Genomic DNA, 16,062 nt, shown 5'->3' with positions numbered 1-16,062 from the left:
AGCTGGTCATTTCCACATTTTTAAACACATAGGGCTGTTTTGTTACTGTAATATTCTCTGTAAGTTAAGAAAGCCCACAACTTCAAAAAAAATCAGAGAAAAAAGAAGATATACAATGGGTTGGGGTTTTTTCATGTACCAGGCTACTAGCAATTCACACAGAAAGCTTCATGTGCTGAGCTCAAAAGAGTTCACAAAGAAAACTGTGATGAGCTAAAGTTCACAGAAGAAAAGCAGCATATATAGCCCTCTCCTGAGAAAATCTGGAGCGGCACACAACAGTGGGCTGTCTCTGCTGCTTTTCTGCTGCATAACTTTTGATACTCCCCAACCTTCTGCAGAGCTCGGGAATCCTGCAGAAGAGAAATAGAAGTGAGAATCAGATCTAATTTGGGTAATCCTGGAACTCTGGTTAAGAGTTTTGCAAGTTACAAGGTGCAGTATGGACCATGCAAGAACATTAGCTTATATCACCAACCAGTTTAATGCTTCAGTACTTCAACTTGTGTGTGCATAAAACTTTGATGAACTCAACTCATTGAAGTTAAGTGCAGGACCGTCTAGAGAATTTTAATGCATTTATCGTTAATTATTTTTAAATTTGTGAAGTTAATTACTCAAAAGTTGTTGGTTTTATACCAGTGGTTCTCAAACTTTTGTACTGCATGACCCCTTTCACATAGCAAGCCTCTATTTAAACACTATTATAAATGATGGAGGCAAAGCAGGGTTTAGGGTGGAGGCTGACAGCTCGTGACCTTCCACATAATAACCTTGCAACCTCCTGGGGGGTCCCAACCCCCAGTTTGAAAACTCCATGTTTAATACCTTGTTCTAAGTTATAAACTAAGTAATTATGGATTTTAAAAACAGAATAAGTACAAAATGAATCTGATCTGAATATGAATGAGTAATGGAATATGCAAAATGAATCTGATGTAAATATGAAACAAGTTACATTATTCAAGCCTTCTCTGTGCTGCATCTCTTCCCTAGCACTTCTCCAGTCACAACCAGAAGTCACGTGGTTCAGCCAACTCTAACCCCTCCTTTTATTAACTTCTCTCTTTCTGCTTCAAATTCAAAAACTTTATTCTACCTTCTAAGCTTTATACAATTTTGCCTCTACCTATATCTTTGATCATCTCCCAGTTTTCCTAGTCATGACCTACACTCAGCTGCTTTTAATCTTTACAGTTCCTTCATGCTCACCTCCAATAATCACCTTGGACCCTATGCATGCGGTCCCCTAAACCCAGAATAAATTTCCTGATCAAATAGGCCATGTAGCTTCTCTTTCCTCTTTCAATTCTCCCCTTAAAATCTCTTTCTGCTATCTTTCCAATTTGTACCATACTCTTGTAAAAGGTAAAAGTGTAAATTCTGAATTTGAGCCTAATTGCCTAATATAGAGATCCCTATTCTATACAGACTTCAGACTTTTTATCTTCAATGAGGTTCCTCTATCTAGAAACCAAAACACCTTCCACATATAATTTGGTAAAGAATATGAAGTGTAGGCCCTACATACTCTACTTAACAGTTGTTCATGGAAGGGTCATGCTAGTAATTCAGACTCCAATTTATGTGCCTGGTTAAGTCCCGGTCACAGTAGGTATTACTAGCTCAAGTGATCCTTTTCTTCACCAAGTAGGATACATAAACTAGCTCTTTAGAGGGTGAACAGTCTGTGAGCTGCTCCTCCAATTTCTGAAGCTCAGAACCAGGACCATGTTTTAAGTATCTGAGAGCATACTGTGCCAAATAGGTTTTTAATCTAAATTCTTAAAGAAAAAGAATACCATTTCTTTACTATTGGTTTTCTTAGCTAACTTCTCATTCTCACTTTCCCTATAGGCATTATATTTTTTTTAAACTGTCTCTACTATTTGATGGGATGCATGTTCTTTTATCCTGCTTTTACTGTAATTAGCCATGTCTACAACATATTCTAATCACCAAAGAAAGTCCTTTGCTCAGGGTATAACCAGAAATCCCAGATAAAGTTCAATTTTTTATTCCGGTATTCACTAGCAAGTCTTGTAATGAAACCAGCTTTTTATTAAAGAGATTCATATTCTGTTCCACTGCTCCTGAAATGCTACAACACAAGACACACAACTATAGGTTTGCAGTTATACAGATATAGAAAAGGGCTTTTATTTTTTCACTGCTGCTCTAATTCTGAGGAAGAATGCATCTCTCTTCCTTGCAGGCCTGTCCTAAAAGAACAGAGATCTAGCACTTGAAGCTTGGGTTTTTTAATCTAAATTCCCAAAGAAAAAGAATTCAATTCTTTACTATTAGTTTTCTTGAAGCTTGAAGTATTTGGGGGTATTATTCCCAGGCTGAGACGACATAATTGTAATAGCTCTTATAGAACTAGCACACTAAATATAGAGAGTGTATCCTGAGTAACATGGGAGGAGGGGAGAGGGAAAGAGGCTACTCACCCCATATATCTACCATTCAAGACCCTAGACATATACCCTCTTAGACATAATAGTTTCTCTGTGCAGATATATTTTACTTGGTGAGCATTAGATACTATAATGATAGGTGCTATAGAAACCCCTAATAAAATAAAATAATAAAATAAAATAAAATAAAAAATAGTTAGAGAACAGTCTTAAGATAATTAAGTCAAGCTGTTTTCCCTGCAAATATATAAGATTAGGAAAAGAAAGATATAAACTGTATCTGAATAAATATGGAACTGTTAATTCTGACACATACATAACAGTATTTAAAAATGAGTCAAATAAAGCTTTTAAAACAAAACAACCCCCTCCACAAATTTGGAAGTAAATGTTCTCTTGTAAATTGCCTCTTGCTTAAATAAGGCAATTTCAAAAGCTAAAATTCTACATGGTATTACTGCATGGGAATTTGTACTGAATACTTAAAAGCAAATAAAATAAATTAAAAAAATTGAATAACTTAATATTTTCATATCATGCATTTGATTTTTTAACTGTAGTGTAGGCGGAAGGTGCAGAAGAGAGCCCCAGCCTATTTTAATACAGGAGACTACTCCCACAAGGAACCAACAAGTAAGTGGAAAAGAGGAAAAGAAAACAAGACAATTATAGACTTAGTCCAACAGTAATTGCTATAAACAAAAACCAACAGCATTCACTCAGTTAAAATTTGTTCCAAAGGTTTCAGGCAACAAAGTATCGGGAACAAATTTCATCTTTAGGCAATATTTTACCATTCATCTCTGAACCAGCCAAGTGTACTTCAGTATAGGTCAAAAATATACACACTTTATGCCTCAGCCTGAGCACATGAAAAATATTGCACATATTTTTCATGTCTGTTCCCTAATCAATAGTGAACAGCCCACTGGTATCTGCTGACATACTTTTGCATTTACATGAATGGAATCTTGTGGTGTATCAGACCAAATATAAGTTATAGGCTTCAGTGTGTACATAGATGACAGGGTTTTTTTTACATATTTGTACAGTTCCAATCAAAAGGACGCTGGCATCTATGTTCTACCACAATAAAAATAAATGAAATTGAATTCATTACCATTGCACACCATAACAACTGCAAGAAACCACTATGTACTTTCTCATATCAGCCACCATTACTCAAGTTTTAGGTTCTTGAAACCGCCACTGAATTTCTAGTTTATTACACAGAAGTGCACAGAAATTAGATCCTATGTGCCACGGAGTACACAGAACATTGCTCCTAAGATATCAAGAGAAAGAGGGTCAAAACAAGAGCTCCATGTCTGTACACCACCCACTCAACATGGAGATTTTATGCACTTACACTGACAGCAGAATTGGGTGTGCCAACAATTGATATAAAAATTCACGTTACATGCTAGTAAGTAAGTAAACATTTTAGCTTACCTGCCTATCAGTATCTGAGGCCTATCTGATTCGTTTGTGACACCAAAGACATCAGGAATTAAATCACCATTGAAGCTGAAAATGTAAAAACAAGCTGTGTTATCTTATCCTTTATTAACAATTTTCAATCTGACTATTATAAATCATCCCTTTGTATTTGGGACTCTTAAGAATTGAAGAACTTCATACTGTGCATTCTTCTATGAAGATTCTGTTCTAATCTGCACTACAGTAGAACATCAGAGTTATGAACAGAGTTACAAACTGACCAGTCAACCACACACCTCATTTGGAACCAGAAGTATGCAATTAGGCAGCAAAAGCGGGGAGGGTGGAACAAATATGTGCAATACTGTGTTAAATGTAAATTACTAAAAAAATAAAGGGAAACTTTAAATCTATACACCCACAATCCCTATCCTAACCAGACCTGTTAAAATGATTTATTAACTATCTCCCAGCCACCATCCTTCTAGCAGATCTCTCCACTTTTCTCCTCAACCCTCCTACCTTAACAATCACCACACAGGTCCGATCAGTTGTGGTACCTACCCTACTTCTCCTACGTCAATGACGACTTCTAAGCTTGCCTACAACACACACTGAAGTAAACAGCCTCAGCAAATGTGAAATTTGAGTTCAGTAATCACTGTGGCTGTGCAGAAGGGCTGCTTATTTGAGGTTGCAAAGATGACATACCATACATACTCGATCATAAGCCGGTTTGTTTATAAGCCGACCCCCCCCACGATGGATAAGTAGAAATGGAAATTTTTTTATGACCCATTCATAAGTCGACCCTATAATTCAGAGGTCGGCAAACTTTGGCTCCCAGGCCATCAGGATAAGCTGCTGGCGGGCCGAGACGGTTTGTTTACCTTGAGCATCTGCAAGTACGGAGGTAAACCTAAGTAAACAAAGCGTCCCAGCCTGCCAGCGGCTTACCCTGATGGGTCGGAACAGCAACTGGTGGGGAAATTTTTTTTTGGAGGGGGGAGGGGGGAGAAGCTGGGATTCAGGGGAGTAACCCGTGACCACTCCCCACATGACCCCACCCTAGCCTGGGGCTCGACCACTCTCCTCATCCCATTGCTTCCCACCTTAGCTGGGGCGGGCCAGGTGAGGATGTCTCTGGCCAGGCCAGAGCTGCTCCGGCAGGCTGGGTGGCACGGCCGCAGTCTCCCAGCCCCGGAGCTGCAACTGCGTCGGAGGTTTGGCAGGGTGCGGGGGGGCAGCAGAGAGTCCAGAAGCGGAGACACTCTGGCACTGCCTCTTTTCTTTTGGTTCTGCTACCTCTCCTTGCTCCCTTTGTTGGGGGTGGGGGAGAGGCTGTGTCCCTCCTCTCCCTCTCTATACTCGTTCATAAGCCGACCTTATGCTTCCCTTTTTTACTAAAAAAATTCAGCTTATGAATGAGTATATAGGGTAGGTAGTATGATAGATGCATGGAATATTCAAAGACAATAGTATCTACTTTATAAATGTTTTATGTATCTGTTTGGTCTAGGGATTATATTCTAGCTCCACTGGGGGAGGTACAGGAGTTTCCTGCAGGAACTAAGATCACTTGGCAAGGACGGGGATAATTAATGCAAATCAAGAGGCTTGTAAAAAGTCTAGAGAAACCTCCATTCTGGGGAAAACTGCATAAACTGATCTGATTGAAGACACCTGGTCAAACAGAGAACTGAGAACCAGGGCCAGCTCCAGAGACCAGCAAAGGAAGCAGGTGCATGGGGTGGCCAATGAAAAGGGGCGGCACGTCCAGGTCTTCGGTGTCAAATCCCTCAGTCCCTCTCTTCCTCTGAGTTGCCGTTGAAGTGCCGCTGAAGAGGAAGATTGGGAATGAAGGATGAAGCGGCATGGTTGAGCTACTGCCAAAGTGCAGCCGATCGGCTTTATGGGTTTTTTCCACTGCTTGGGGCGGCAAAACAGCTGGAGCAGGCCCTGCTGAGAACAGTATAAAGTGACTATCTGACTACATGAAGAGAGATCACTCTCACTGCATCCAAGAACTGACATGAGACTATGACAAGAGATAGAAACCTCAGGAGAGGACCTGGAGTACTATGGAACCTACTAGGAGCCTATGTTGCAGACAAGTATTATCTCATAAGCATGCATGTAAGCTGTTTATTGTTTTCTTTGTAATGCTTTCGTTCAGAATAAATACTTGGTTTTATGAACACTAACTGATCACTTGTTAACCCTGTCCTTGCCCCTGAGAGACCAGGACTGCAGATACAGAATTAAAGACAGTTCTATTGAAGTGATCACAGTAAATTGCAGCCTAAATGCCTGGTCTAGAGGCTGCGAGTCATGAGACTTCACCTCAAGGAAATGCGACAGCCTGCAGCCTGGATGATTTTGTGTTGTGTATTTAGTATCTGGCACATTTCAGATGTAAGATATTTGGTGTTTTAATTTGACATTGTTTAACAACCTAAACACTTAAACATTAAATATTTAACATTTATGTTCAATTTATTTCTGCAAGTTTTGTTCAAGGTAAGATGTCATACATACTTACTCCATAATTAGAGGCTCATCATGAAAAGTTTTATTTAACACAGTCTTACGATTAGAATCTGAAAACAGAAAAAGCATTCACTTGATTAAATTGCACACATTCTGTGACATTAAGACATCCAGCCATCTTTAATATATTCTTTATTAACTTTAGGTCTTCCAAAGGCATTTAGTAATTTTGTTTTTTGGCCAGTGATTTTGTTTGTTGGCCATTGTCAAAAACACTGCCAGCCTTCAGCACAAACAATATAACTGACTGCTTTGATCTCCATGTAAATTCTAACTGCCAGCACAAAGAAGAAAGGCAATTCAGAGACCCAACTCTGGAACTTACCTATCCATAGCTATGTGGTGGCTCAACAAAATTACAAAAATAACCCTTACAACAAAAGTCAGTTTCTACCTAGGTCAGTAATCTTATAAATTAATACTAAAATGTAGATTGAAACAGGTGAAAATGCTTTTAATAAGGATAATCTGGACCTGCTGAGACAAAAGCGTGTCCAGATATAACATTTGCACAAAATGTACGTGAAAAGTATTCTTGATTCACTGTGTTATTTAAGACTGTAGCACAACATAAATTGGAAGGAGTAATTATCAATGAGAAGACCATGTGGAAGTGTAAACTGGCTGGGTGTCCTGCACTGCTCCCCCTACAGACCTCTCAAATCCCACAGCCAGCTGTCCCTGGCATACCTCTGTTCATCCCTGCTCAGAGCAGTCAGTTATATTGTTCCCTTTCACCCCGCACTTCCATTTGCTCCCATCTTCTGTCCCCAACTTCCTGGGTCATGCACTAGTACCCCACTCTTCCATCTTCTACACTTATCTCGTGTAGGTATATAACATTTCCACTAACACCATTCTACGCCTCTCATTCTCCAAGTTCTCAAGGTCCCCTGAATCTCCTCTCAGCCAACTGGCAAGGAGGCCTGCATCTTCCTGTTTGTGCCTCACTCCATGTCAACCCTTCATATTCCTCCCAAATCCTTTGATCATCTCATGTCCTCTCCTGGACATGCTCCAAACCATTTCCCCAGTTTGCTACTTCACAATCCATTCCCCCTACTTCTGACTCAGCCCGGCAGCAACAGTACCTGAAGTCAATAGTAGCTCAATTTATACTTCACAAATATTGACTGTTTAAACATGGCTTTTAAGACACTCAAAGACTCTTTAGCCTTCTTGTCCCTCCCTAAACCTTCCCCCTAAATGCTGCTTCTCAGCAAGGTCAACAAAAATTGAATAAACTCCGAATTTCTCAACCAAACCATTTTATTAAATGTCATGAGCCCAAAAATGCTAGGATAATGTTGACAAATGAAGGAGAGGTAAATTTTCATAATACTGTATCCTATTTCTTACGCATCTTCCCCAGAGAAACTTTAGCCTAGGATAAAATAGGATAAAAATAATTATTGTTAAGGATGTGGGAAAGTTGGGAGAGGGTAGAGGCAGCGGGGGATGGTGGGAGGAAATCTGGTTTATATTAAAAAAAATATATATTTCCAACTTAAACTGTGAATTGGTTATTGCTACTCCATTATAAAAAGAGACTGATGTTTTTATCCTACTACCCACTGTAGTTCTAGTCCAAAGTTTTATGCAGATGTGAAACTGAAGATCTGCTATAGATGCTTGATCAGTATTTGTGTTATAAACACAAATAATAGTTATATTGTCCAGTAAGTTATAACTTAAGTATTTTTTTATTATTTAACAGTAACACCAACTTACCTAATGTTTGATTGCGTCCCCAGAAAATAATAACCGATAGTTCATCAGTGACATGATTTTGTGGTTTTGTTGTCAGAAGGACGTCCATTTGTGAATCACCATCATAATCTCCAGGAACTACACTGGTTATGACACCCTGATTTCTACAATTATAAAATTAAACATTTAAATGTGCAAATGGGTGTGTGATTAAAATCTGTGGGCCCCTAAAAAATTGATCATCCACAGACTAATAATTTATTTTCTTTTTGTAATGGGCAATATTACATGAAATTTTGTAGGATGAAAGTTTTAGCCCTAAGTCTTGGCAGACATTCTCCAACCCCGTTTTCTTGCACTCTTCCGTACTTACAAAACCTTACTAATTCCATATCATAGCAACTTATCACTGCAGGCCCTTAAAAGCTCTATTTTAGATACAAGGAAACCTAGTTTGATCCCAGTAGCTAGGTCATAAAACATGATGTCTGAGCAGTTGGGGCCGGAAGCGCACATTGGGGCTTCAGAAAGCCCCATCTTATCTCCTTTGCTGTCTTACTCCTTCTTCCATATTATCTTTTGTTTTCTGCTGTCGTTCTTTTGGTCCACACACACATTGTTCATGGAGTATCTGGGCTTTGTTTCTAAATGAGAAGTTTGAATGTCAGTGCACCTGTACTCATGTGTTGGCATGTGCAAATGTATGGCTATTCTGTGCATGAGTACTCAGTTCATTCAAACTCATATACAGTTACACACATACATGCACGTATGAAAGATGTAAATAAGGATATTCAGTTTTCTGTGCGCACAGTAGGTGAGCATTGGCACAGGAACTGGAAATTAGGCCCATATTCTGCATTAAGTAAGTGAAGCTGACTTTCATCCATTTCAGGAGGAAAAGTAAAAAAAGGAAATGTATCTAACAGAACATAAATCCTATAGATTACAAAGTCCTTATTTCCCCACTTTCTCTCAGAGGATGCATAAAATTGAGACAAGTACAAAAAATACCAAATGGCCTTTCATGACATGATTCAGCAAGCTCATCTTTCAAGTTTAAGCTTGAATTTTATGCACAAACTGAACCATGCAATTAAACAGACAAAAAAACAACCCAGAAAGAATCCTAATCATGCTCCCACTGAATCTTGCTTCCAATTTAGTCAGTCTTAACTAAAATGAATGTTTCCATTACATTATCATTAAGATCTTACGTAACAATACTTACATTGACAACTTGACTTTGGGTTTAAAATACGGCTCCTTTTGGTCTGCCAGAAAGATAAGTAATTCATTGCCTGAAAGGGAAACATATAGATAGCATTAAATTAATGAATAAACCCTATTAGACATTGGTTTTATGAGAACGAACATAAAATTTACAAGGTATGATTGAGATTGTTTGCACCTCCAAACATAATTGCTCTTCCCAGCTAACAAAGAAATATTCAAAGGTGACCAAGTCTAATTTCCTTCTGCTTCAAAAGAGAGGTAGTAGGGGAATATTTTTTTCACCAGGGCACTGTGAGCTGCATTTCAAATTGAAGTGAACTTAATGCTGAAACCCCCACATTCTTGCTCCAGTCACATCCAGATGCTCGATCCAGGTTTTTGTAGCAGACTCAGAGCAACTATCCTGGATTTTCTATTTAGTCAGTGAAACTACAGGGGCAAAAACTGCCTAGATTCAGAAGGATCCAGGTGACTGTTCTGGGTTTTTGTGGTACTGCTCCACCAGGGTCTGGACGTATTTGACATACCTGAAGCAGCTAGATTTCTACTCTATTTCTGCAGTAGAATTAGAGATGTTGGGTCTGAAAATTGGCTAGATAGAAGTGCTAATTTTGTTTTTTGCAGTGCGTTGCACCGGTTTACTTAGCAATCTAGATATTCTTGATGCAGTAGGAGCAGCTAGACTTCTTCTCTATTCTGATGATAGAACTTGAAAGCCAGAGTTAAAACAAAAAAACACCCCACCAGTAGGATACACGTTTCGCCAGCTTTTATGTTTAGCTCTGGTGTAAGAGAAAGTTCTTTCTCCTTCCAGATATCTTGGGGAGTGGGAATCAAGGTATCATGTAGTCACTCTAGTCTGAAACTAATCTAGAAAATGGACACTCAATCCAAAGACGGTATTCTAGAAACAACACTTGGCTGCCAAAAGTACCTGAGAATTATTAGAGCTGGCACTGCTCGTGGAGCTCTAATATTACAGTACCTCCAATATGTAGCAGCCTGCCCACCAACCCCTCTTTGTACTGGTCTTCAGATAACTATTAGTCAAAAAAAGCTGTGTTATTTTAATATTTTGCAAACTTTGTGTCAATGAAATCTGAAGTTCAGATATTTTAAATAATCTAATTGGAAATAGCAATACTTATTTATTTTAGATGGACTTTTTCAGATAATGCCAAACCAGAAAAGAGGAACATGTATATGCAATTCTGCTGTGCAAAAGCAACCGTAAGTTACTCATCTTATGTAAAACCTTAATGTTTACATACATATATCTGAAAAATAATGAGCCAAACATCAAATATCTTCTAATATAATCACACAATTATCTGTATTCCTTTTAACTCTAAAAGGAAACTTTTTCACTGCATATTCCAGCTGAGTACTTCATACAGCCATGTTTAGGACTGCTAACATTTAAACACTCCAACTAAACTTCGAAATTAATTCACACCTTTGCAGCTGCTATTGTATATTTGGGAACAATCTTCTGAAAAGTTAAATGAGCAGAACACGACTCCAGTCATTTGCAGGGTAAATATCTTATAGCTGTGAAGGACAAAATCTTCCATTTTAACATGGCAGTTTGGCATCTGCAGAAAGCACTGAAATTTGATTAGAAAACTATTTATTTTGCCACTTCTATGTATCCATGATTTCCCAATTTCCTTTTTTAGTATGAAAACAAGTCTTTCATCTCAACTTCAGTGGTTTGATTCTGATGTAAATATGCAGTAGTGATTGGATATTGTTACAATTTGGCAGCTGTTATGTGGCCTAAACAAAATTTAACCTCAGCAGATGGACTTTCCTATCATAAGTTATTATACAATTTGACACCAAGAGTTCGCTTAGACTAGAATCCCAGGGCAGTCTGAAAAGGCCAGATCTGAATGGAAAGTGATTTACCCTACAATCCTCACAGATGCTTCTTCCCACAATAGGGTGATATATTAGCAAGACCAAGAAGTAAGCTTGCACTGCCACAACCGATGTTGCATATTTTCTGTCTTCACAGTTAGATATTTAGTTCATTTCACAATCAGTCAGTTTATTTAAAAATAAATTAAAATGATCTTACAATATTTAATAATATTTTAAAATTCTTAAGCATGTGTGTTTAAAGAGTTCTTTCAAGAAAGATTTATACGATTTATAATCGGTTTCAAGCCTCAGAGGAGTAAGACAAAAATAATCACCGCTTGATATTTCTCCTACACCTTAGGAAAGTCACAGAATCGTAGGATTGAAACAGACCCTGAGAAGTCATCTAGTCCAGTCACCTGATACAGACCACACCGACAGGTGTTTGTCTAACCTGGTCTTAAAAACAGGGCTTTGAAGCTGTGCTCCGGCTCCGCTCCAGCTAAAAACCTGCAGCTCTACTGCTCCAGAGCTGCCCCGCGCTCCAAGCTCCGCTTCAAAGCCCTGCTTAAAAATTCTCCAATGATGGAGATTCCACAACCTCTCTAGGTAATTTATTCCAGTGCTTAATCCCCCCTAACGGTTAGGAAGTTTTTCCTGCTGTCCAACCTAAACCTCCCTTGCTGCAATTTAAGCCTATTGCTTCTTGTCCTACCCTTAGAGGTTAAAGAGAACAATTTTTCTCCCTACTCCTTGTAATGACCTTTTATGTACTTGAAAACTGTTATGTCCTCCTTCATCCTTCTCTTCTCCAGACTAAACAAACAATTTTTTTTTCAATCTTCCCTCACAGGTCACGTTTTCTAGACCATTCATCATTTTTGTTGCTCTTCTCTGGACTTTCTCCAATTTGTCCACATCTTTCCTGAAACATGGCACCAGAACTGGACACAATACTCCAGTTGAGGGCTAATCAGTGCAGAGTAGAGCGGAAGAATTACTTTTTGCGTCTTGCTTGCAACACTCCTGCTAATACATCCCAGAATAATATTTGCTTTTTTTTTGCAACAGTGTTACACTGTTGACTTATATTTAGCTTGCCATCTACTATGACCCCCCAGATCCCTTTCTGCAGTACTCCTTTATAGGCAGTCATTTCCCATTTTGTATGTGTGCAATTGATTGTTCCATGCTAAGCGGAGAACTCTGCATCCGTCCCTATTGAATTTCATCCCAGTTACTTCAGACCACTTCTCTAGTTTGTCCAGATCATTTTGAATTTTAATCCTACCCTTCAAAGCACTTGAAACCCTACACAGCATGGTATCAGCCACAAACTTTATAAGTATACTCTCTATACCATTATCTAAATCCTTGATGAAGATATTGAACAGAACTGATCCCTGCAGGACCCCCACTCAATACTCCCTTCAAGCTTGACTGTGAAGCCCTGGTAACTACTCTCTGTGAATGGTTTTGCAACCAATTATGCACCCCCTGTAGCTCTATCTAAACCCTAGTTTGTTTCTGAGAAGGTCATGCGAAACAGTATCAAAAGCCTTATTAAAGTCAAGATATATCACATCTACCACTTCCCCGCATCTACAAGGCTTGTTACCCTGTCAAAGAAAGCTATTAGATTGGCTTGACATGATTTGTTCTTGACAAATCCATACTGACGGTTACTTATCACCTTTCTATCTTCTAGATATTGGCAAATTGCTTAATTATTTGCTCCATTATCTTTCTGGGTACTGAAGTTAAACTGACTGATCTGTAATTCCCTGTTTTTCCCTTATTTCCCTTTTTATAGATGGGCACTATATTTGCCCACAGAAGAATGGCATCGATCCTGCAGCCTCTCGCATGCTAAACAAGCACTCTACCACTTGAGCTAATTCCCCTAGAAGACATAACATTACTTCAATTTTTGTTACATGCATCTTCAGTATAATGCTGATTGGGGGGTAAGGCTATGACTATTAAATTTATTTGCTTTAGAATATAAGCCACTGATAATACAATATTGTCCAAAAGTCTCCCCCTGACAAAAATGTCAATATTGTTTCACAGAAATGAAAAGCCCTCGGCCAGTGGACTTGTTCACACTCACACCCTATTATGTGATCAAAGATACAATTAAGAATTAACTTGTGCAACTATCAAGACCATTAATATTTAAGAGCTACACCCACTACTTACTCCCTTATTACGTTATATAAACAGAATTGATGGGCCTGCCCATGGGATGCACCACTCCTCAGCTAAGGGACTCAGAGACCAGAGGTAGGTGCGGTATGAGAAGAGACGATCCATGGCATTCGAGCCGTTTCAATAACCAGTGGACTGTGCCCATCTCCGCTGCTAAGGGGGCAGCCCCACCCCACTGCCCTGGAGTCTGGGGTGGGGGGGACGTCCTCCCACCCGCGCTCCAGTCCCCCAGGGGCCCAGCCCCTCCCGCACTTACCGCCCCTCAGCACGAACAGGTCCGTCTGCTTATCCGAGTTAAAGTCCCCGAAGGCCGCCAGGGTCCCGAAAGCCTCGGCCCCGAAGAGTTGGGCGGTGACGTTCTGCAGCCCCCGGCCAGCCCTCAGCAGCCCCAGGAGCAGGCACAGACCAAACAAGGCGCAGCACCCCATCCTCTCGCACCTCCAACCCACTCCCAGCCTGCCGCGGCCGCCGCCAGCATCACTTACGGCAGCGGAGGGGGAGGGGCCGTCACAATCCCCCCTTCACTTCCGGACTGATTGAACGGACACATTTGCGACAGTGTCGTGGGCGTGTTTACGGCTGGCCAGGGTAACAGCCGCGGACAGAGGCTCGGTCTCTCTCCGGTGGAACAGGCGCGCGGGGAGGGGAGTAGGAGTGGTGGTTCTTCCGCGCCATGGCGTCGCATTTGGCAGACGTGAGCTGGAGGATGTTGGAGCTGCGAGCCCGATCTAAGCGCTCAGGTCTGACCCCTTTGCCTGGACGGGGAGGGGGCTGCGGGGATCTGTTTGCTTGCGCCCACGCTGCGATAGTGGGGCTCGCCATGTTCTTTTAACCTCTCAGACGAGCCCCACTCTCCCCTCGCATCTCAGCTGTGGCTGTCACTATTTCTGGCTTGCTTGGCCCTCCGGCAGCTTCGCAGGTCACTCAAAGGGCAGCTCCGAGGTGGACTTGAAGTTACAAGTGCCGCTGCTGTTGCACGGTTTTCTTCTCATCTTCTTACCTGACGCTGATAAAGTCTGAGAGAAAATTGGAGGTTTGTTCAGGGCTATGGTAACTCGCATTCTCTCGCCCCGTGGTGCACTTCCCCATTAAACTACATCTGTCCTTGCTTTCGCAGTAACTGACAGACGTAGGACCCCCTACCTGTCGCTCAAATTTAAATCTCTTTCTAAAGCCTTAAGCTTTTTGTTTTTTCATCCTCTTTGCACAGTAAAAAACAAAAACTGTACCAGATCTCATTCGTTTGGAAATAAATTCTTATGGATTAATTTTAAGGTCATTTGAAAAATCTGCTACTCTGCTGATGCATAACTTTCCTGGGACACTTTAAACTCATGAGTTTAATGAGACATTTAAATTTCAATAAAGTTCAGCTCAGCACATGTTGTAAACGAAACTGTTTTGTTTCACACATCATTGTGTTTAACAAGCTGTTGAATAGTAATGTATTCTGAAACCACTAATATATTCTTACATCAAAATCATGATCTTTTGTCTAATTTTGCTGAGAACCACAGATTAGACTTGAATTCCACTTCCCTGAGATGAAAATCCTTGGTTTACTTAACATCTTATTGGCATAAACCAGTGGTTCTCAACATATGGTCTGCTGGCCACTTGCAGCTCAGTCAGCACAGGGCTGCAGCCCGTGTAACATCCTCAGAGCAGTACAGGTAGTATTGAATGCAGCCCACAATGGTACATGAACCACTGCCATAAACACAAAATAGTTTGTAGGGACTCAAAGGGAAGCTGTCACCGCACTGTGACCCACAGAGTTAGGTTTTGTAAAAGCTTGTTTGTAGCTCTATATTTGTATTATCATTTAGATAGTTATTAGAAGAATTCAACTTTTAATGCTGACCACACAGTACTACTTAATTAAACTTACAAAATGTGCAAGACAGTTTTTAACTTAGCATAATTTTACAGTCAATGTTCCTATCTAAATGGAAATTGCATATTTAACCATATACTTGACTGTGAAATAAATGTAACTGCTTTTGCTTATTTAAAAGGAAATAAAAAATTGTTTACACAAATTACGTTTTTAAATGGAATGTTCAGTGCAGAACTTACACTTGTGACTGTAAACTTGAGTCACACTGAGACTCACATTTTACAGTATCCCCTAGAAAATAAAATATCATTTAGGCCCCAGTCCTGCAGACATCTGTGCATACTCCAATTACACGTTAAAAGTATTAAAGTGAATTTTTGCCAACAAAAACTTATATGTACTGATGAATTAAATAACTGATTATAGCTGTATTAGTAGGAATGTACTGCAAATAATACAGTAGTAGGCCAATCCTGCAATCCAACCTGTACAGAGCCTCACTGACCCTAGCAGGATTTCATACATGTATAAGAGGGTTGCCTGCACAGATTTGTGTGCAGGATCAGGGCATAGTTTTCAACATCAGTTATGAAAACAATAGCTTGTTTTTGTGTATTTACTCACCAAAATAAAAGACACCAATTCAAATAATTACTATTCTCAGCATTTAATCATGGTATAATACTGCAGAAGGAAAACAACCTGTAGTTTATTTGTAGCCTAAAGAATACTGGGTTGCAATAGCTGTTTAACAGTGTATTACTTGCTTTATTTTAGCACAAATATTGC

The 16,062-nt window shown here is 39.9% G+C and overlaps 2 protein-coding genes across 7 annotated transcripts in view; one reads left to right on the top strand and one right to left on the bottom strand.

The window, feature by feature from the left end:
- The window catches only part of ITFG1 (integrin alpha FG-GAP repeat containing 1), a 187,414-nt gene extending 173,473 nt beyond the window's left edge, over window positions 1–13,941 (bottom strand). Inside the window, exons 1-5 of the mRNA XM_030581828.1 lie at window positions 13,690–13,941; window positions 9,352–9,421; window positions 8,142–8,284; window positions 6,403–6,460; window positions 3,873–3,947 (exon numbers count right to left, since the gene is read on the bottom strand). Of these exons, the coding sequence (XP_030437688.1) occupies window positions 3,873–3,947; window positions 6,403–6,460; window positions 8,142–8,284; window positions 9,352–9,421; window positions 13,690–13,861 (518 nt within the window). The 5' untranslated portion in view covers window positions 13,862–13,941. The remainder of the gene's footprint in view (window positions 1–3,872; window positions 3,948–6,402; window positions 6,461–8,141; window positions 8,285–9,351; window positions 9,422–13,689) is intronic.
- A 60-nt stretch (window positions 13,942–14,001) lies between these two features.
- Window positions 14,002–16,062, top strand: part of PHKB (phosphorylase kinase regulatory subunit beta) — a 206,971-nt gene continuing 204,910 nt past the window's right edge. For 5 of the 6 annotated variants that reach the window (XM_030581825.1, XM_030581823.1, XM_030581826.1 and 2 more), the window contains exon 1: window positions 14,002–14,173. In XM_030581825.1, coding sequence (XP_030437685.1) covers window positions 14,107–14,173 — 67 coding nt within the window. In that variant the 5' untranslated portion in view covers window positions 14,002–14,106. Of the gene's footprint in view, window positions 14,174–14,344; window positions 14,353–16,062 lie in introns of all 6 variants that reach the window. The other variant, XM_030581827.1, reaches the window with a different exon arrangement.

The sequence above is a fragment of the Gopherus evgoodei genome, chromosome 12 (genome assembly GCF_007399415.2).
Source record: "Gopherus evgoodei ecotype Sinaloan lineage chromosome 12, rGopEvg1_v1.p, whole genome shotgun sequence".
In the NCBI taxonomy this organism is placed as follows: domain Eukaryota; kingdom Metazoa; phylum Chordata; order Testudines; family Testudinidae; genus Gopherus; species Gopherus evgoodei.
This window is presented reverse-complemented; position numbering and strand designations above follow the sequence as displayed.